At 45.1% G+C, this 21,741-nt stretch overlaps 3 protein-coding genes across 3 annotated transcripts; all 3 read left to right on the top strand.

Moving 5' to 3' along the window:
- The first annotated feature begins 14,562 nt into the window (after window positions 1-14,562).
- Window positions 14,563-17,313, top strand: LOC128711068 (uncharacterized). Its single transcript, XM_053805933.1, has 2 exons — window positions 14,563-14,667; window positions 16,465-17,313. The coding sequence occupies exons 1-2, from the start codon at window positions 14,563-14,565 to the stop codon at window positions 17,311-17,313; spliced, it is 954 nt and encodes a 317-aa protein (XP_053661908.1).
- Window positions 17,314-18,526: 1,213 nt separating this feature from the next.
- On the top strand, window positions 18,527-19,339 carry LOC128711772 (trypsin-5-like). The gene has a single exon (XM_053806659.1). The coding sequence runs from the start codon at window positions 18,527-18,529 to the stop codon at window positions 19,337-19,339; it is 813 nt and encodes a 270-aa protein (XP_053662634.1).
- A 1,037-nt stretch (window positions 19,340-20,376) lies between these two features.
- LOC128713467 (trypsin-1-like) lies at window positions 20,377-21,150 on the top strand. The gene has a single exon (XM_053808328.1). It carries the CDS (start codon window positions 20,377-20,379, stop codon window positions 21,148-21,150), a length of 774 nt encoding a protein of 257 aa, XP_053664303.1.
- The last annotated feature ends 591 nt before the right edge of the window (window positions 21,151-21,741 follow it).

Here is a 21,741-nt window from a genome sequence, read left to right as displayed (position 1 = left end):
CAAAGCTTTAAAAATGTGTGAGTTCGGAAATCCTTGCACTGAATCAAATACAACTTTCAAGAGCTTAAGAGAGAAGGAAATATTCCACATCCGTCTCCACGTACGGTGTCCCACATCAAACTGCATCACCGTATAGGTGTAGCTTAGTTTAGTATATTTGCATTTTATATTGGCAATGTATTTTAATCGTTGTATTTTTGAAAAGCTACGTCGTGAATAAATTTAATGGAAACACATGAAAAATAATTACATCAGCATCAGATGATGACGAACACTTTTCCGGACGGAACAATTTTCCGTCAGAGTTACTGTTTTTTACTGCCATGCAAAATTTTGATGTCCCAAAGCTCCAAAGTAAATATTGAAGCAGAATCTTAAAAAAAAAATCCTAAGAATTTGTTAAACGGTCGGTTCATATGATAGTAGAAGTGTTTGGTTTGTTAGTACCGGGACTGTAAATGGAGTGAGTTTAAGGAAGATGTTTCCACCTTTGACTGCTAAAATGAATTGAGGAGTTTGAATTATATAGCCATATTTAATTATTTATTTATAGTTCGTTACACTAATGTAGACGTGCATGAATTTTAAGAAGAAAAGAGAATTTCCGTACAGAAAAAGCTGCAACCAGATGTTACACAGATCCTAATGGGCGGGATTAAGCAAAAGGTGCGAGCGTACTGTTACGGTATGGAATTTGCATGTAATAAATGTGTCGAAAGCATACCATTGAGTTATTTTTGATTGTCCAAAAGTTAGAAAAGGATCGGTCATTTACGTTATTTTCTATAACGTTTTCTTTGCAATGCAATTTGGTGTGGGACGTGCAACTACGTCGCTCAACTTGATAATATTTAAGTAATTATTACAACTTCACCTCCACACATCCCACACCAAATCCGGATAATGGTTGAGATCTAGAAAATAAATACCAAAATACAAAACCAAACTTGTCAAGCCAAGGTATACAAAAATAGTCAGATGTTTATCGCCGAAAGTTGCTCTTATGTTCTGAGCACCGAGAAGTCTCTGTAGAAATTCTCACAGTTTACAGCATACTGAGCTGTAAACCATCCTTTCAAACTCCAAACCATCTCCTTCCTGTCAGGCACCATTCGTCAAAGTTTTCCTTATCCAACATAGTTGAATGCCAGTAAGGCGCTTACGGACGACAAAATGGATCACGTTCAAAGCATCTCATCACACCGGTCCAACTATTTCTAATAAACTCTCCTGTTCACAGCCGATGAAAGCTCTACAACTTTGTGTCCCACGAGGTACTATTACCCGACAACACCAAAAAAAACCCTCACACTGGAAACATGAGTTCCCGCTAATCCCTCTGCCAGCACTGTCATCGGGGCATATTCACGTTACCAGCCCGGTAAAGTGTCAACCTTCGAGTTCACACAAGTTAGGTCACGCAAAACTTTTATCCCGCTGCAACTATATCGGCCACGTTCGGTCAGCAAACACGTGTTCACATCTGTGTATATGCTTTTGTTTTGTTTTATGTCAATTTCTGGTCCCTGATGCCTGGTGGAAGGGCAACCCGCTCAGCAAACACTGAAAATGGAAAGCCAAAGCGCGATCACCCTTTTAAGCGCAATCGAACAAATTTGCCTACACCGACTGTTCACAGCGTGCCAAAGAGGGCAGGACCGTCAAACCCGCTGACCGAAACAGGGCGACCACTCGAAAGGGCTCGCAAGGGAAGGTGTTTTTTTTTTCTAAACTGTTTGTCGCTCCCGTTTATAAATACAAACTAGTAAAAGCAAAATAGCTACGACACAACAGCAACAAAAAAAAATCACCTCACTCCACACAATGGGCGACGAAGGGCAACCCCACTTGTACGTGTGTGTGCGCGTGTCTGTTCGCAGTAATTGACAGTGTTACCTTGAGAGATCATAATTTCTTTCTAATTCCCTTTTTTTTTTTTCGCCCCACCGGCGCAAGGCTAACGGAAAGTGAACGCCCTTTGCCCTGCGATCGGGTTCCATCGCTCCAGTCCCGGTTGATCGGGCGACCCTAAATGGACGCTCTGTTTATACGGCGAATAAAAGGGTTTTACAAGATCATTACACGTCGCGGCGGAGGGCGCGAAAGGGAAGGGACGGTGATTGGAGTGAGAGATTATTATTGCCCTACCATCATCATCCTTTGCCGAATGGGCTCTTGTTTTGGACGCGGGCCTCAGACTTAAAAGGTCATATGCATGACGCGCACCAGGTTCGGAACGGTGCTGCAAGACCGAGGGCGGCTACAACCGCCCTAGGGGCACCGGGAGGGCAATGCGTCGTCGTCGTCAGCATCATCGCCAACCAGCGCACGGATGATGTGACCTGCATCGAGCGCAACAAAACAAAACATACCCCTTGCTGGAATCGAAAGCAAATCGAAACAAAAACTGGTCCACTGGGGCACCAGACGAAGCCAGGCTTACGGAGGCTTCGTTTTTCCCACCGGCCAGCGGTGTTAGTTCTAGTGTGTGTCTAGCTTAAGGGGCTTAAGGTTTAAGGAGATGTTTACGATGGCAATGGCTAAATTAGATTGCTCGGACCTCTCCCAACACGCTCGCAAACACAGCACTGCGCCGAAAGATGCACTGCGCCCGTTCCGTCGCCATCCTTGTGCAAATGGTGAAGAATTAAAAGCACCAGATAGATCTACAATAACATTAGAGAAAAAAACACAACTGCCCTACTAAATGGTTGGCTCACTTTGACTTGGTTCTGTCGCGTCGGATTCATCGCAGCAATAAATTCTTCTTACCATGATCGGACACTGGCGGCATAAGTGCAGTAGTCGCCTTTTATTGCCTTTTAAAACGGCGGCGAAAGAGGAGTAACCCGTGCGGCACGAACTGGTGGTGATGCTGTGGCGCTTCTTTTTGCCACACTGTGCACCGAGTAAGTGGTCCACATAAAACAAATCCAGTAGCAGCAGTAAGTGAAGCGTTTTGTTGTTTTCGAGATTATTTGGTGTTTTGATGGGGTTTTTTGTTCCAGCTATCGTTTACAAGAGCAATGATTTGTAGTCGTGGAGTGAGCCGCAGCAAAGTCACACAGCAGCTGTGGGAGCTGAAGTTAACCTTTTTTTGTGCTGCTAAGAGACACGCCTCTGTTAAACCCTGTGTAAAAAAACTGAGAAGGTACTTTAGGAGACAAATGTTCACCGAACTGGTCAAATAATGGACAGAAGTTGTGTGTTAGTTGGTAGGAAGAAAAACAACTTTAAACCCGTCAAGTTGTATAATTTCCGCTTTATTTGTGATTGTGATTTGCAAGAAAAGCATTTGATTTTTGAACGTTTACTTAACATCGCTGTTGCAGAATGTTTCGCAATTTGCAATGCTCAATTTAAGTGTGTCTCGAGCGCAACGGCGAGCGCCCGGGGTGATAAAATAAATTAAAACCCTAATCAGTACGGTGAGTTATTGCTCGCAAAATTGAGCAGACGACGAACCCCCAGAATTGCAATGAATAGATAATGGCACAACTTAATTATTGAGATATGAATGCAATCATTAAACTAATAGAAAAAATGCATTAAGTTTGCACAACGTTCTGCTGAAAAGATTACATTGCTTTAGCGACTTGACAATATGTCCACCACGGTTCGAGTTTTCCCACTGTGCAGAACCACACGCGTCGCCCGTATCAATCACAATTCAAACGATAATCTCCCGGCCCCGACGCACAGCCAAACAGTTTATTCCAACGCTCGTAGAATGCTTTTATTAATTACAACCTCGCCGTATTAAAGCAGAACACGGTTGGACGAATTTGGTGCCGAACGATTTGTTCACGCCGGATTCGGTAACATTTGGCACGGCCATCAAACGGACGGAATGGCCATCAGGCGGTGCACCACCTGTTGTCGCGTACCGAGCGAAAGGATCGTGTACGATCGGTGTGTCACCGGGCCAGACACGGTGGCACCGGTTACGAATCCGTATCCGTATGACCTTTACCACCCCGCAGTGCCCCGATAGTGTTGCCGAACGGTCGTCAAACAATCATCAACTAGAAGAACAACCGCAAAAAAAAACTGCAACCAATGAAACGATCCAACCATCAGTGTGTAGTGGCAGTTGAAAACAAACCGATTCGATCTAATCGCAAAAAAAAAAAAACGCTAAAGTCCGGGGTGCGTGCCAATTTTCGATACTGAAAATCCAGCTGTTTCCGTTTTGTGCGAAAGTTTTAATTGCTTTTTGGCAAGGTTTCGTCGTGAAAAAAAAGCAGACGATAATGCGAGGGACGGGTTAGTGGCAGTGGTTGGCAAGGTACGGCTCGCGTACCGTATGCCTTTTAAATTTGACTCTTTGTCTCTGATGATCTATTCCACACAAAACTTGTTAGAATTTTATATTAAATCAACCTTTTGTCTATTCATCAGACTTTTTTATATACTAAACTGGCGCTAGAACCGATTCGTTGGTTTGGCTTACTGCACTGGAATCCTCTTACCCGGTCACGATCGATTGATCAGAAATCGATCATCTGCACGGCCGTTTTTGCGCATCAAAGATATCACTGTATCACAATTAGAACTCCCACGCCACTCTTCTGACCACGTGGAGGATCTAAAAGGACTTTGCGGGCTGGGTCGTCCGGTGTCATTCTCATGACGTGACCAGCCCGCCGGAACCTGGCAAGCCTAATTCGCTGTAGAATAAATAGCATGGCTCATTGAAGTGGCTGCTTAATTTGGTTCCACACATGCGTGACCACAAGTCGAATATATTTCTAAGCATTGTTGAAATTTTCCGTAAGAACAATGATAATTTGGGACTTTTCGTTATCTGTTGCGTTCGGTTGTCGTGATGTTGTGTCGGTTGTAATTTAAAATATATTCTGAAGTTTCGCCTCACAATATTGAAATTTAAATTAAAAATTTGATATGTTGGCAGCTTTTAAATTGATTCGATGCTTACGAATTATTTGCCACTTTCCTCTCAGAAGCTTGCTGACCACTGGGACAGGATATATGCGGTGGTTGGCAAGGCATAAGCTAAGTTTGATTGTTTGTCTACGTTTGTTCGCGATGTGGGACGACTTTTCCGCCCAAAAAAAAAAAAAAAGGTAAAATATACCCGTGTTCGGAAAAACGTGATGATAACCTAATTTACATAAACATTTCCTGACGGGGTCGAAGTCCTTGCTTGAGAAACGTTATCAATATTCATTACTGGGCGGCGTGTGGTACCCGTTGCGTGCCGACCAAACGGTAGACTAACTTTTAACCCTAAAATGGAAAGATTTTTTTTTTGTCTGAAGATAGGAGAAAACCTTCATAATTTACAAACGATAAGGGACTTCGACCTTGTTTTGACTAGTCTCCATCGTCACATTTAACACGTGTTGCATATAAATGGGAACTTGATGTCTTGGTCAAGAAAGGTCAATTACAATTACTGTTATTAGTGTTCCACATTGAAAACATCTTCAGATGGAATTTACGTAAGCACATCTCGATACTCGGATCATGGTTGGATTTCAGCAATGTTCTGAGAATTTTTTGGCAAGATTAGTCTCATAATTGCATCTGTCCTCTAAAATCTTTAAAATAGCGATTAGACACATAAAGATGGCTCTGGTTTAATCAGATTTACCCTTGCCTTGACATCGAGCGATCAAATTCCTTTCACACAGTGTTCACCGTTGTGCTGCAATAAATATTTCACACCAATTGTCGCACATTCTCTCGCATCATTCCTTTGGCAAGCTACTACCATGATACGCATACAAACTCGCCTGTCTCGGTCGGGTTGATTGATTGTTTAATTTCATCCGTTTGCAGTGCGAAACGGTGGCACACGAAAGCTGTGGCGCTTCCACGTATCGCCCGTCGGTACATCCGTCCGTGACATAACACCGCCCAGATGCCACGACATCTCCATCAAGCTACGTTCTCGGTGGACGAGTTGTGTTTTGGGTCGTTTTTTTTTTTCTCTATCGTGACGTTTGCTCTCACGCACTAGAAAACACACGGTGGTATGGTTCGCGAAAGCACCCGTACCAATCTGTCGCCCCCTTTTTTTTCTCAAACGGCCGACCTGTCGGCGATGTCAGCCACGGCGACATTTGATGGTTCGAAACGATTAACAGATGAAGGTAGATTTTTTTTTTCGAATTCCCCTTACGGGGATTGAGCCAGCACGGCCTCAAGGAGGCAATAAATCGTGAAGGGTCCCCCGAACAAACCCTTTTACCGCGCTTCTGTTTGCTGGCCATAAATGGGTTATTATTCACAAAAGGCATCGCACTATCGCGCTAGATGTGCGATGTTTGCACGACAGATCGTAATGGGTAATGGGTGCGGATGGACATAAAGATTGTCGGTGGCTTCTGTATCCACCCATTTCATTACACGAGCGTGTCCGAGGGATATTGATAACTTTAAACACCGTTTAAATGGAGAAACATCATCTTATGGTAGATAAACTACAGCAAGACACCCAATTGCCCTAATGACAGAACCCACACAGACTGATCGACAAATTGAATATTATCGTTTAAATCCTACCGTCGGTTTTGTTGCTCACGGAAAGCAGCAGTTGATGGTTCATAAAGTATAAAGGAGCGTGACCTTTAAATGGGCCAAACGAAATTGCTAAATTGTGAATTTTGTAACCCTCAAAGGCACCAGCAAACGTGCCATGGTAAGCGGCCTAAAACAAAAGCATAACATAATCATAATCATCATTTGTCTTCCAAACTGCACGAAAGGATCTCCAACGGGAACCGTCCGTCCGTTGCAAGGGAAGCACGGATCGCGGGCGTCAGTCCATCGACCTGGGTGTGATGAAAACCGTTTGTGCGAAATAATAAAAAAAAACACAGAGGCCCATTTTTCTCCATAATGAATACTCCCCCCGTTTTTCGTGGATTGAAAAGGTTTGTGCGAAATAAAAGTTTAACCATAATAAAATGCCGCCACCAAGCCGGCACACCGTGTTTGACGATCGTGTCGATGAATGAAAGACTTCGATGCACGGCTGGGCGACGAACGCGATCGGCACTGTTGACGAATCTTTTGAGGCCGAGCCGACCCGAAACGAAAGCAGCAACCAAACCGATCGCTGACTGATCGCACCACACCGCCGGACCCCTTTGTCACACACCCGGTTTGCCAAAACCCCGGCCTCTCACCGGCAAGGTGCTGCAGACCAAGCAAAGGTGCCCACCGTGGCAGGCAGCAGGTGGTATTAGGGCGGATTTTCGTACACGGATCACGGAGGCACGATCAGAGCAAATAAAACAAAAGACATCTACCATCGCCACCACCACCACCACCACCACTGGGATTTCCACCACGCTTGCCATCTCCAGCGCGCGGCGCGTTCTGCTGTGCGAGATCGCCTTTCCAAGTGATCCTGCGCACGACTGTCTTTTGGGTCGGTGATCGGTTCGTTTCCCCCCCTCGGTCGGAAAGGAGGGGCGACTCACTGCACGAGAAGCAAATCTCGTAAAAGAGCCCTACGACGGTGCGCGGTTCAACCTATTATAAAGTGAACTTGTTTCGGTCGGATGTTTTCAGTGCAAATTTGTACGTCTAGCATTTAGTAGCGCGGGCTCGCGTGCATGTGAAGTGAAGTTTGACTAGTAGACCCCGGTACGGTGGTACAGCAGAACGGTCATCAGTGATCCAATTTTCTCCACGCGTGAAAGTGTGCGGCTGATCTTCGGGCGGGACGAACGGTGTGTGATAATGCGTGATGCATGAGCGTGTCATTCTTGAAGCGTTTTTGTTCGACAGCGCGTAGCACACGGTGAACATGAACCACAGTGAAGTGCGAAGATATTTCAAACGAAAGTGAATCGTGTACGCACAATTGGAAGCAATTTTATGTGAGATTTCATGCTACATGTACTGAGCAATGCAACATCAAGTGACACAGTGACGAATTCCGCAACTCAAGAAACTCTTAACTCATCTCTCAGATCCAGTCTACCTGGCCTAGATCACTGCTTGATCACTGACCTGCTGCTGAATCGGTCATCTTCCTTCCCATCATCCTGATCACCTCGCTGGGCACCTCATAATGGTAACATTGAAAACGGATAGAATTAGTGGACCGTCCAAAGACAAGACGAACATGACAACTCTGATGATGCTGGTGCTCGTGCTCGATCGCACCTTTTCGTGATCAATGGGGTTTTTTGCCTGCCTATTTGCCTGACACTGGGAAACATAGACCTGCCCCTCTACAAATAACATAATGGGAAACATATAAAGCTATCTCGCACCCGTCATCAGCAGCGCTCACCGTCGTGAGCAGCTCATAAATCATATTCAACGCTCTCGCATGGAAGCAGCATCCGACACCTGGGACAGGCTGTCGAACGGCTGCGTAAAGCACATTGTTGTCGATCACGTGCGCCATGTATGGCTTTTCGAGTGCAATTGTGAGCTTCTTCGTCCACGCCGAATACTCGTGACTCGTTTTGGGGTAGGTCGTGGTTACTGCCAATCTTCAGGGTGAGATTGTTGTGTGGATGCTTGCTCGGGGAGGAGTGGATTTTATCTTCCACAACTGCCACGAGCTGCAGGCACGTTAATGGAGTGTCACTGCAGAACGGGTGTTAGGTAAGCGAAGCGTAATTTGATGTTGCACCTATGCTGCAAGGTGTGCGTGACCATACGGATGTTTTGCGGGGACAAAACGTTCAGAACTACGCACGCAGAACCTTGCGTTTAGTGAAAGGGCCAGCAAAAGATGTAACGATTGGATAAGCGGCCACCGATTCGCCAATAGCGTGGTATTAATACCCTTTTTCAACCTACCCCAACCGGTGCGTTATCTGATGGAGATGACGAGGCGCGATACATTGGTTGAAATATTTAATTCTTGGCCGTGTAAACGGTTGTCCCAATTTATTGCAACCTGAGACTCGTGGTGCCGGTCGTTATCAGATAAACGAGAATGATGTTAAATTTGTCACGTTAATCTGTCGGAGATGGACTGGTAAGGAGCTAACATTTCGTCGTATTTCAATCGTTTTGAACTACGGTTCTGACTACAGTTCCGACTAACTTCAAAAATTTTTGTTGTGGAATTCTTTGAAAAGCGCAGTCAAACATTCATTGTGTAAGGTAATCAAATTACGCACCAGGAACACACCCGTCCATCACATGCTGCAGCATTCATCTTGCATTGTAACGGTCTTGTTACGAGCAAAAAAAAAATAAATACTCCGACATCAAAGTACCGGAAATTCCATGAAGGACCCGGAAGGAAATGTGTCAACAAATCAAACGTTAATACTGTCGCGTAGCAAAGTGAGATAAATTTAAATAATGTATTCGCTTCCCAAACAAATCCGTACCGAAACATCCAATCCAATTAGCACGGCTTCCCCAAAAATCACACGCCCCGTCAGGGCTAATGTCATGTCGCATGTGTCAGGCAGCGTGCATCAATCGCAGCAACCCAAATTTCATCCCTTCCCGCAAAGGATGTGCGTGTCGTGGGTGTGCAGAAACGATGCCACTTTTTTTGGCCATTTCCGCACGTTTTGTCAGGACCGTATTCGATAACCCTGAGCAATGACGATGGTGAAAGTTTTCGGTTATTGGGATTTCCCAACAAGTCCTTCAGACAACCTCAACACCATACAATACGATGTCGATGGCGGTGCTTTAAAATTCGAACCCAAATGTTGTCCATTCACAGATGTTGGTTAGACGTGACAGAAATGTGAAATTGGTATGTTTTTATGGACAAAAAAATAAAGGTAAAGCAAACTTCCAGTTGAGATTTTCCTCGGGCCTCATAAATTCATCACGCGCTTCCTCTCCATGGACGGTTTGTTTGACCAAAAAAACCACCCAACTTTTGGCGGTCGTAACACGGGTGTTTAACCTTTGGAAGAAAAATAATTCTGAACGTGTGTATCGACACGAAAATATGATGACGATAGTACAGCCGACCGGACAAGAAAACTTCGTCAGCGTAACACAAACAAGCGTCGAATTGGGCGATTCGCCAATTTGTTCACGCTTTGGTAAGTTTTCCCCACCATCCCGCCAAGGTCGATCTTGCGAACCTGTGCGTGGAGGGGGAGGGGGGTAAGGAGGGGAAGTAAAAAAACAAAACGCGAACCACGAGATTTATCCAGCGTGTAACGGCTCCGTTTCGGCTACCGTACTTGGGGCCGTAGTATGCGGCCAAGCGAACCGTAGGGCAGATACAGCTGCATGAATAATCATCACAGTTCACCCGAAAGGCGACCGATACAATGGCGCACGCTGAACGTTCGATAATTCAATTTATCGCCTCAACGGTCCTATTGGAGTGGTTGCTCGATGGGAAGCGATGCGATTCGATGCAATCCAGTCAACATTGGAGAGCAACATTGGAAAAATCAACAAACGATGGTACAGCAGCAGCGCTGCAGCTGGAGCTTTATCTGATCTGGCTGGAAGCTGATCGCGGTCAGACGATAGTGCGATAAATCTGGACGACCTGATGGGGTTGGAAGAATGAGGTTACCCATGCTGGGGCAAGTTTCCCCAACGGCCACTATTCCAGCCCAGCTGCTGATGATATTATGACGCGATTTAAATGATGTGCCCCGGTCCAAACCCGTGAAAAACCCCGAACGAAGCCCACGGTGTGGAAGCGGCGAAAGGGTGGAAAATATTGATTATTTTTCATCCTTCTGCAAGGCTGGATTGTAAACTTCCCTAGCGTACCAACAGTTGGGCCATGGTTTGAGGGGGCCTCCGGGGACGGATTGAATTACATTGTATCATTATCGTGTTTGCGGTAATTTTTTTTCTTCTGTGCGGCCTCTTGAGGCACGATTCCTTTGGCAACCGTTTAAAAGGGCGGCTGCGATGCGGCTTTAAAGTGGCGGTCCTAGTGTGCAAGCTATCATTGGATAACGACCGGATAATTGAAGGTCGTAAATATTAGCCTGCTTTGTTTGATTTGAGCATTAGTATCGATTGTAAATTGGGACACTAGCGGCGTGGCGATGACTGTTGGTGCATGTGTGCCGATACATTGTTGCGCCCATTAGCAACAGGTTAACGAATGGTTTGGAGTGTGTTAGACAGCTTAGCAACAATAATAAACAATAATTCAGGCATAAAGAATAAAAATTGGTAGTTAAGGAATACTATTTAATTGCCTGAAATTTAATGTTTTCTGTCAAAAAGTCGCTTAGAATGACACATACCTGCTAGAGTCCCCGAAATGCACGGTACCTCTAATACGCGAAATTGAAGATACACGGTTTTTAGGACGTTTTGACTCACCTGAGCTAGATTTTGGCACTCGTTTTAAGCATAAGAGCCATAGTTAAAGGTTAAAGGTTGATAAGGCCTGCTAATTTGAATGCTAAATATTTGTTCCAATTTTTATGTATTGATTTTGCTCCGGGGCTCGACATGCGCGGAAATTCGAGGTACTCGGATCTCTCGTGCATTGAAGTGGTCCTCTGTGACGGTGTATCTCTAGGGATGCCTAAATGTTAATTTTACGTTGCATGGCTTAATAACTGGGAATATTGTATTAATATCAAATTTATGGGGGGAAAGTATTGAAATTACAGCGTTTAAATGTGGAAGATACGAAGATACATAAACCGAATCCGAAAATTCTCCAAAAACAGCAAATTGCTTATAGCTGACATAAAATTGCTTGCCATAATAAGTACATTCAGTCCCTGAAAAACATTATTAAAGCATACCGCTGTAAAACGCCAGAGATCAGTGTATGTCGAATTCGGGAGTAAAATCGTTGACACTTGAATGTTATAAATTTGGGTTTCTTTCTTTGTTCGTCAGATGTTCATAATTCATGCGACTTTTTTTTCGTTAAAACTTAAAAAAAATAATAGGAGAAAGGATAAAATAAAAAAAAATAGTTTCCATGTATTAGAAGGCATTATAAACCAATGCTTTTTATATTTATGCTTGAATTATAGCACAAATAAACTAACTGAGCAGTCAAATTTCATACACCACATAGAATATGTACCGTGTACCTCGAGAACAACCCCTATAAGTTTTTTTAGTCGTACAGTCCATATCGAACTGACTGTTTCAGGTGAAAAGTTACGATGATTGATTGAAAGCTCACACTTCTACCAGAACGCTACTAAGCCATTCGTAAAAGAGTTGCTAACAAATAAAAATAAAATTCTATCACTAGCCATATGAAATGTATCTTACGAATTCTACTGATTAAAACGTGTAATCTAAATGACGGCTTCTGTACGTTTCTGCTTTCAATCACTCTTCAACAATGTTGCTAATCTCAACGAAAGCCTGCACCCGTTTTTGAATGTAACCGCCCCGATGTTCGATGTAATATGATTGATATCCATTCAAATCCACCATTTCAACACCCATTCGGCACGCATTACAGCTGCGAAAAGGGCTCAATGGAAGTGAAAAACAAACAAAATATAATTAAAGCTCGCTATTCGTATCCAAAACCCACCCTGCAACTTCCCCCCCCCCCTCCCCCTCCTGGACCACGTGTCCCTGTCCAAATGCATCACAAACCTATTCAGACATTCTCTACGCACCTCCAGCAACATATCGCCACCATCGCCGAGGCTCGCCGTAGAATGTACGGCCCCCGGTTGGGTGTGGACGGTACAGATAGTGCGACAAACCGCACACACACACACACAAAGAAAAGAATTAGAAACTCACGCTCGCGCACATTTTACTATCACGTAACCCCTGCACTGGGATCTGGTTGCGCGTATTCAGAGAGAAACGCATTGAAAGCTCCGCTGGAGGTGATTTACGTGACACATTTCTCACCGCGCGCACTATCTGCTCCGCTGCTGGCCAAGCGTCTGGGTCGGGGTAGCAATGGGAGCCATTTATGAAAATCGACTCCATCTTCGGGGTGTCAGAGGACAGAGTGCACGGACTCGGGCGGCTTGCGTTAGCCGCATTTCACTGCGCCCTAACAGCGGATCGTCCGGCTGCAGAAGTAAACGCGCAAAGTAAACACCATCCAGCGGTAGACGAGATGAAACAGGGGGAGGGGGGGAGGCAAAACCAGCTGGTCTTGCCCTCCGACAACAGCTGCTCCATTGCCGGGGTGGTTACTCACCGCACGCAGACAGTAGAACCGGTGCTGTCAACCACGTGTACTCTACCGGTGATTAACCCGTCCGAGTTCGAGCATGATCGCCGCTCCGGTCATCGGTCTCTGTCTGCGGGACGTCCTACGTCCCTCATCAGATCGCACATCTAGATCCCTGACACACGGCGGTACCGTTTGTTCCATTCATCGCCGACCGGTTGACGGTTCTGCAGGTTGCAGGTTGCTTTCGCCAGCGATCGTCAGGGAAAACAGGACGCCAAAACTGGACCCGCGCGGGGAGGGGGGGTTTGGTGCGTAGCGATAAATTCAATCGGCCCATTACGCAACGGACCGCTGGCCCAGTTTTGTGCGTTCCACCGCGGACCAGTGCACTGAATCACTTTCGAACCGGGCGTACCAATCAGCGCACTGGCGGTTCGATCAGTTCGCAGTGGGTCAACGAGCTTCGGTGTCCAAGAACATCCAACGCGTGGAAAGCAACCAGAGTCTCCTTTGGTTTCAATGAATGAAAAGCTAACCGACCGAGCCAGGAGTTACTCAATTACGGCAATTCCAACCTCCTTAACGTGCGGGACCTCTGCTAAAAAGCCGATGCATCTGCCAACCGTCACGATCTGTTGTGCGTATGCCGGTCACAAAACGCACCACGTACTTCCATGCGCGTTCTGGTAGCCCAAAATCGTGCCACCTGACCTCACCATTTTCACTCCACACGGTCCTGGTGCGATTGTGCGAGCGGTAAATACACGCGTCACCTTAATTATCTACCACGAGCGTGTGTGGAGCGGTGATCTGAAAGGATTTTTGCACAAAGTAGCCATTCCGTCTTGGCTTGGTCGCGGTGTTTTGTTTTCCACGACCCTTAATTGACTTCCAGTGCGCGCTGACTGCCCGCCGGGCCATGGTCTGCAACTTCACCGTCGGACGGGACGCGCTTCATTCCGGAGCGAAAGTCTCGGCAAACGGATGGTTGCGGTTCGAACGGTTCGCCAGTGATGAAATAGTCAATCAAAGTTAATCACATCGTCGGGGCACGCAATTTCTGCGCGACAAACGGCCATGCGGATGGTTGGTGAGTTGGCGGTGCCAGTGAGAGTGCCTCTTTGGGGGTTTTTTGGGGTGCTTCGGATGGTGGTCGTTTGCAAATCGTTACCTTCAGCCTTTATGCGGTGACGAATTTTTATGATCATAATTGCAACTGGAGCATGATGTTTGTTACGCTTGCTTTTCAATCGACCATAAATTCGGTTGTGGACAATTGCAAATTTGGGCCACGTGCATTTTCGCGACATGACACAATTAACGCTTTCAAGGCCAGACACGTGTGTGCACATCTATGCATAGCGAATGGTCGAATGGCTCGACGTCACCGAATCGTGAGGTTTGCGGTGGAAATGCTACAATGAGACTATTTTTCAAAACCATATTTAGCATGAAGAAGTATGTGATGTTCGCTCTTTTCTATCGGAGGGCGGAAAATGCATTCTGCTCCGCTTAAGCTCCACATTCCGGACATCCATAAAAAGACACGTATCGCACCCATCTACACAAACGCTGCCAAGTTCCAATCGGATATTCCATCCGTTCGTGCCCTAGCGAACCCTCTCTTTAACAGCCACCTCATTAAACGTAATTGCAGCGGCAAAGCAGCCCGGTAGAAGCCGCTACAACCTTACGGCTAAACACGAGCACGACGTGACGTACCGCCCTGGGTGGGTTGTTAGGTGCTGCATTACAACCCGATGGATGGGTGCAGATAGCAACAGTCAGGTGCAGGAACCGTTCGCATCGCGCTTCCACGGCGGTCGTAAATGAAGATGTGAAACGGTGTGTCTTCAGCGGCACGAAATCATGATGGTTCAGAGATCGATCGGCGATTGGGATATTTGATCGCAACGCTTCAGCTCAACGCTCACTGCCGCTCGGTGGGAATCGATTGCGACGGAGATTTTGGGATTGGTTACGGTATTGTGGAAGCATGCCACATTTGGCCGATTGTTGTCGTACGCAATAAGAAGATCACGTTACATGAGACACAATGCAAACATACAGGGTGTTTCACATGGCAGTAATCTAGTAACCCATGGCAATAAATAGAAACTGTCAACAGACAGAGCTTCATGATTGCCTAATAGAAACGTCTATTCATTTCAATTTCTATCCTTAACTGTTGTTCAGTAATTGATTGTTCATATTTTGAAAACAAAATTAAATTCCATTACTACTACTAGATTATTAGTACTAGTTCGATTCTCAAATTTAATGAGCTGTCATAATGGAAGACGGGAAACATAAACCAATTTGGGCGTTAATTTGATTTGGGATGTCTCACATAGCTTGTTTGGAGAGGATTTGCATGCTCTTCTCCTGCATAATATAGACCAAACGAATATTTGTAATTGATAGGCTGATAAGCCACATGCGATAATCCCTAATTGCTTGATATGAACTAGCCCTACCATATGAAACACCCTGTATTTCTTTAGTTAGGTGCAGTAGTAACATTTTTCCCATCAAATATCCTTCTGCTTGCAGCATATGAACTGGTAGGAATCCTTGCATATTTCCCAAATGTTCAGAAAAGGTAGCAATAATAATCGCTTCACTGAAGAGCATTGGTTGCGCGTGGTAGGAATGCAATTTTCAAGCATATTGATTGGCCATGGAAAATACTCCACCACGCGTATCGACGAGTCGGCGTACAGTCCATATGCTTTTTCTCACGAATATTCCTGCTCACTGAACCGCATTTTGTATTAACATTGCCTGGTAATGGCCACATGTTTCATATGTACTTTCATGGAACACAAATGCAACTTGGCTTTTGCTGCTGTGAGTGTTGCAACAAAGCTCAGTATAATTATGGAAAGCAAATATTAGGTTGGGGGAAAACAATCATTAATTTTATAAAGGTTTAAACACTCGAACAGCTAATTACGTGCAATATTGGTTATGTTAATTCCATTCAGGCATTTTTGGCGTTAAAATTGCACCTCGTGCGGGAAGGTCCGTCATCGAAAATGTCGACAAATGCACAGAAAAAAACCGAAGTTGACCTGTATGTTAGTCGTTCTAGCATCGTCTATGAACTAAAGATCAACTATAAAACAGTTTTATTTATTAATATAAAATGGCCAGATATGGCCAATCGAAGAACTGTTGTTGTTCGTCAAGACAACGCGAGATACGCCTCTAATGGCTCGTAATAATGTAATGTAATAAATAATGTACTTCATGCCTTCATGCCATGAGGCTAACTACTAAATTGTTTATTACCCTCACGCCTAAACCTAATAAATAAGCACAATTGCTCTTTACTTTACTACGATTGTTTTGTTTCTTCTACCTTTCATGAACAAACACCGCTGTTCCACCGGCAGCCACCGTTAGCGACATGCTTTCTCCTGTTCCTTTTGGTTCTTGCCTACCACAGCGGTGTATCGGCGAAAGGAATCAAGCAGAAGCGCCTCGTCATCGATCTGAGAGATCCTTTGCTGACCGTCACCGATCCGTCCGTTTACTTTCCCCGGTCAACCGTACCCACCACCTATACGTCCACGCCAACCTTCTACGGCTCGTCGCACGCAGCAATTGCCCCGTACAGCCATGGCCACACGCGCGTTGTGTCACCGCTCAAACCGACCACACTGTTCAATGAGAATCTGTTCCAGTACTCCAACTACGGTTCACCGTTTCCCTTCCTGACCGGCAACCACCTTGGCCTGGGCGACGAGGACACCTACATTGCCGACGGGCGCATCCTCAAACAGTACGCCGTGATGGAGTTCCACGCCGAGGAACAGGAGCGGAACCAGTACCATCAGCAGCAGCTGCTGCACGGTTCGGGTGCGTTCCGGACGCCTGCCGGCACACCGTACCCGACCACCGCGTACTTCAGCAAGTTCCCCCCGACGTACGAACCACTGTACGGTACGACCTTTGCCCAACCGCTACCTCAGCTGCCGCCGGTACTGGACAGCTTCAATCCCCGGTTCGGTGTGCAGCACGAACATCAGCGGTCGCCCCTGCTGACCAAAAACCACGGTCCGATCGCACTGGGGTCCGGTTCGCTCGGCTACATTCACGGCCCGAACGGCGTCACGGTGGGGTCCGGTTCGCTTGGCTACATTAGCCACCAGCAGCACCGGGAAACGTTGGCCGAACTGATCGAGCGCAAGAAATCCAAACACCTACCGAGCCCACTGACCTTTGGCCATAATCATAACTGAAACCGTGCCCGCTTCGGGACAGCATTTTCGTCGAGCGATATCGATCGATCGCCCTGTATGTGTGTGTGTGTGAGTGTTTTTGCGCAAAAAAATTTAAAGCGTATGCTGTCGCGGTACCAGGGTGCAATGCGCCATACGATGATTGTTGACTGGAAATGTGTATCATTACGTTGCGAAGGTAGGCGTGTACAGTGCAGGGCACGGAAGGCTTAATGTAAATACGAACGAAAGAGCGGCGTCCATGATTCCTATTGCGATGCAGGAGCGTCCAAACATGCGCCGTTGCACTGTTAGTGGCGAATTATTATCGTTTCGTTGTTAATAAAGTGTAAACTAAACTATTTAAACTAATCACTTATGTGCAGTTTTGTTTCTTTTGTGCGTCTAAAGTAATTGGGGGGTAAGTATAAAAAATTGAACAATAAAAGAGCTGTAGAAAAATGGTCCGAAGCTGAGAATGTAATATTTTAGAAAAAGTGATAAATTAGACTATTTTATTTCATGGGGAAAGCAACAAAATAACTCTGAGAAATTGAAGTTCTTATCAAACATTTTTCCGTAACTTCAAAACAATCAGATGAGCACGTGTTATCTGCTAATCCCAGCTACAACTTTAATGACGCAAAAATGTGAGGGAAAATCCTTCGACCCGTGTTATCGCTTTCAGGCACTCAATGGACTGGATTATGGTGACGCGTGATGCTTACAAGTCTAAAAGCCAATTAAAAGCAAAAATCCAGACTCAGACTCTTGAGGACCACACGTATGTATCTTGCCGACTTTACTAATGGATAGTGGGTGCAGGGACTTGATTGATTGTTGGTACATTTTTTTAGAGATTTTGGACCTCTCGGATCACTTCCATCTCTTAGGAGAAACAGTAATTGTAAGGGATAATAGGGAGGGGAATACTTCGGATAAGGATTTGAGGTGTGCGAGTTGATTGAAGGTAACTTAAGCCTTTGAAACCTCCGGTACATCAGGGTGCAGGGACATTATAATGCTCTCACATGAACATTTTAGTTAGAAAAAGAAAGCCCCAATGTATCAACTGCTGGTTGTGAGACTTTAAGAATAGAACACTCCTTTGGAGTTGTATATCTTCAATCTTTGTTTAACGTCGTTATCAATTAATCCATCGAACTTGAACTGCTACCGTTCTCTATAAATTGTTTGCGTATTCTTTCCATTGGCCATAAAACTGTTGGACAGAATGGCGAACAAGTTTACGTGCTTTCCGGTTGCATTGATCGCGCTGGTTGTTTGTGTACAGGCAAATAGCCTCGTGCATCGTAATAGACTTACACGACCAGTGCTCAGACTACCGTCTTCGGCTAAACGAATTGTCGGTGGATTTGTGATCGACATCAGTGACGCGCCGTACCAGGTGTCACTACAGTACGGCAACGAGCACAACTGTGGTGGATCGATTTTGAACAAAAAGTGGATCCTGACAGCAGCGCATTGCATCCACGATGAGTCATCATCAGAACTGACTGTGCGTGTGGGATCGTCCGAGCATGCATCCGGTGGCAACGTCATACGAGTATCACGCGTTGTATCGCATCCACGCCATGGTTCCGGATTCAACAACTATGATATCGCCCTGCTTGAACTGAAGAGCGAGCTCATCTTCGGCAACAAGATTCAGCCGGTCGTTCTACCGGAGCAGAATGAATCAGTTGAGGAAGGAACGATGGGTACCGTGAGTGGTTGGGGTATGACGCTAAGCGAATCCGAATCCAACGATGTGCTTCGAGCAACGAACGTACCGACTGTGAATCAAGAGGAATGCAGCGAAGCTTACCAGTCGTACGGTGGAATTACTGAGCAGATGTTTTGTGCCGGATACAAACACGGTGGCCAGGACACATGCCGGCAGGATTCTGGTGGTCCCTTCATTGCCGAAGGGAAGCAGATCGGGGTTATCTCTTGGGGTCACGAATGCGCTCTGGCAGGATATCCGGGAGTGTACACACGTGTGGCTAGTGTACGCGATTGGATTAGCGAGATCAGTGGAGTGTAGGCCACATACTTTCATATTGTAATTTAGAGTTATCGTTATTTAATTATTCTGGGATATGTCGCCAACGGCAAAGCTCTGTGTAATTTGCAATGTTTGTGTATTTGTGCTCTTTACTATTCTTTGTATAAGTCGAAACGGTAGCAAGAATAAATCAATTCACTTACATGATCGTTTTTAAGATGAAGTAACTTTAAATATCTCTAATTTTGCACTAAATTAACCAGAATGAACACTGAAATCCCTTGATAGATAGGAAGTATATGATGATTTAAACATGTCCTACCATGTGCAGACATTCAAACAAATAGCCATTCAAAGGAACTGTGTGTTTGAAGCACGTGATAGATAAGAAAAAGATACTTTTTTTGCAGAACAATGACCAATCTCAACGTAACCATTTTGAAGAGGATATATAGGAGTGCCCCGTCAGCGTTCTGCGTCATCATCAGCCTTTAGCTCAACTTAGGATAGACGAACCCAGAAGAACTGACCGGTAATAACCGCTAAACAGCCGCATTTCCACAAAACGGCAACTCAGATAGACCCGAATTCATATGTAAATCCTAATGTCATCATCTTTTGTTAAGGAGATCTCTACCAATTGAAAGAATGGTAGGAGACTTTCTTTCTGGATATGCCTCAGATCAACCAGATCTTACCGACGGAATGTGCTGCTTGAAGCGGAATTTCATTTTATGTAAAATGTGTAAAGGAAGATTAAGACGAAAGGTTGTAAACTTAGGCTAGTTAGAATTTTTCATGTTAGCGAGCCACTACAGCTAATTAACGAACAACAATTACGAAAACATTCCACAACTAGTTGCTAAATTCCATGAGCGATTTCCACCATTCCGTCGAATGGTTGTATACCCTGGGAACAATCACACAATGGGTAAAAAAAAATTAACGTTAGCTGGACAACGAACTCTGGCAATGTTTTAGGCTAGCATTGTTAGATCACTGTCCAAGAATAGAATCTTTATTCCATATAAGTAGTGGACAGTAGTTATCTGCTAAGCACACGAGTTTCGGACACCATGTCGAACAAGATTGCAATCCTTCTGGCTGTTCTGGTTGGTGTAGTGAGCTGCGTACAGGCAAAAACCTTGGTGCTGCCTCGGTCAATTGTTGGTGGATTCGAAATCAACATAACCGAGACACCATACCAAGCGTCGCTACAATACCACAATAAGCATAATTGTGGAGGCTGTGTACTGAGCAATAAGTGGGTCCTAACAGCAGCTCACTGCACAGTCGGTAGATCAATCAGCAATCTCGCAGTACGCGTAGGATCTTCGAAACACGCATCTGGTGGAACCGTTGTTCGCATTTCACGTGTCATAGACCACCCGAATTACAACAATGACAAAACCGACTATGATTATTCGCTGTTGGAACTGAAAAGCAAGCTCACCTTCAGTGATGCCGTTCAGCCGATTGCTCTTCCCAAGCAAGATGAATCGGTAAAGGATGGAACCATGGCGATCGTGTCTGGATGGGGATATACAATGAATGCGAACGAGTCTCATGCCGTTCTACGTGCTGTAAAGGTACCGACCATAAACCAGGAAGATTGTAACGATACTTATTTGAAGAAATTTGGAGGAATCACTGATCGTATGCTGTGCGCCGGATACCAGCAGGGAGGAAAGGACTCTTGCCAGGGAGATTCGGGCGGTCCTTTGGTGGTTAAAGGAAAACTGATCGGTGTCGTTTCATGGGGCGACGCATGTGCTGCTGCTAATCAGCCGGGTGTGTACGCTCGCGTGGCCTATATTAGGAATTGGATTAGAGAAAAAAGTAAAGTGTGAAACGTAAGGAAAGGAAGAAACAGTTAATAGGGAATTGAAATCATTCCAGTAATGTGAAAAAATCAACGCCACTATCCTCAATAATTCGACTCAACACATTACACCCAGCCAGACTTTTGTTTGCTCGATACTAAAGTGTCCGTTATGAATACAAAACGGAAAGAGTTTTTCAAACATTCAATGTAATCGTGTGAATCTATCAACAATGAAATGAAATTACCAATGTTATCATGTGGTCTAAAAAATAAATAAATCACTTCAGTCATATCACAATCGAACAAAGGGTTCACAGCCACGGTATATAGTACACTTTTCCTCAGCTGACTAGCTATAATAATTATTTTTAGTTAATCTCTTATGCTAATCAGCTTCAATGAACGCCGGATGCGGATACATTCCAAAGCTAGTTGCTAAAATCGAAACGCGCTTTTACGGTTTCCCCAAATAATTGCACCTTTCTATGATATGGTTCAAACCCTGTAAACAACCAAGCAACGGGTAAAACAAACTCACGCAAAGTGGAGAACGATCTCTCGAAGGCGATATCATCAGCTAATATTGTCAAATCACTGTGCAAGAATAGTAGCACTC

Source organism: Anopheles marshallii, chromosome 3 (assembly GCF_943734725.1).
Source record: "Anopheles marshallii chromosome 3, idAnoMarsDA_429_01, whole genome shotgun sequence".
Classification (NCBI taxonomy): domain Eukaryota; kingdom Metazoa; phylum Arthropoda; class Insecta; order Diptera; family Culicidae; genus Anopheles; species Anopheles marshallii.
The sequence above is the reverse complement of the archived record's forward strand: the minus strand, read 5'-3'. Positions and strand labels throughout refer to the sequence as shown.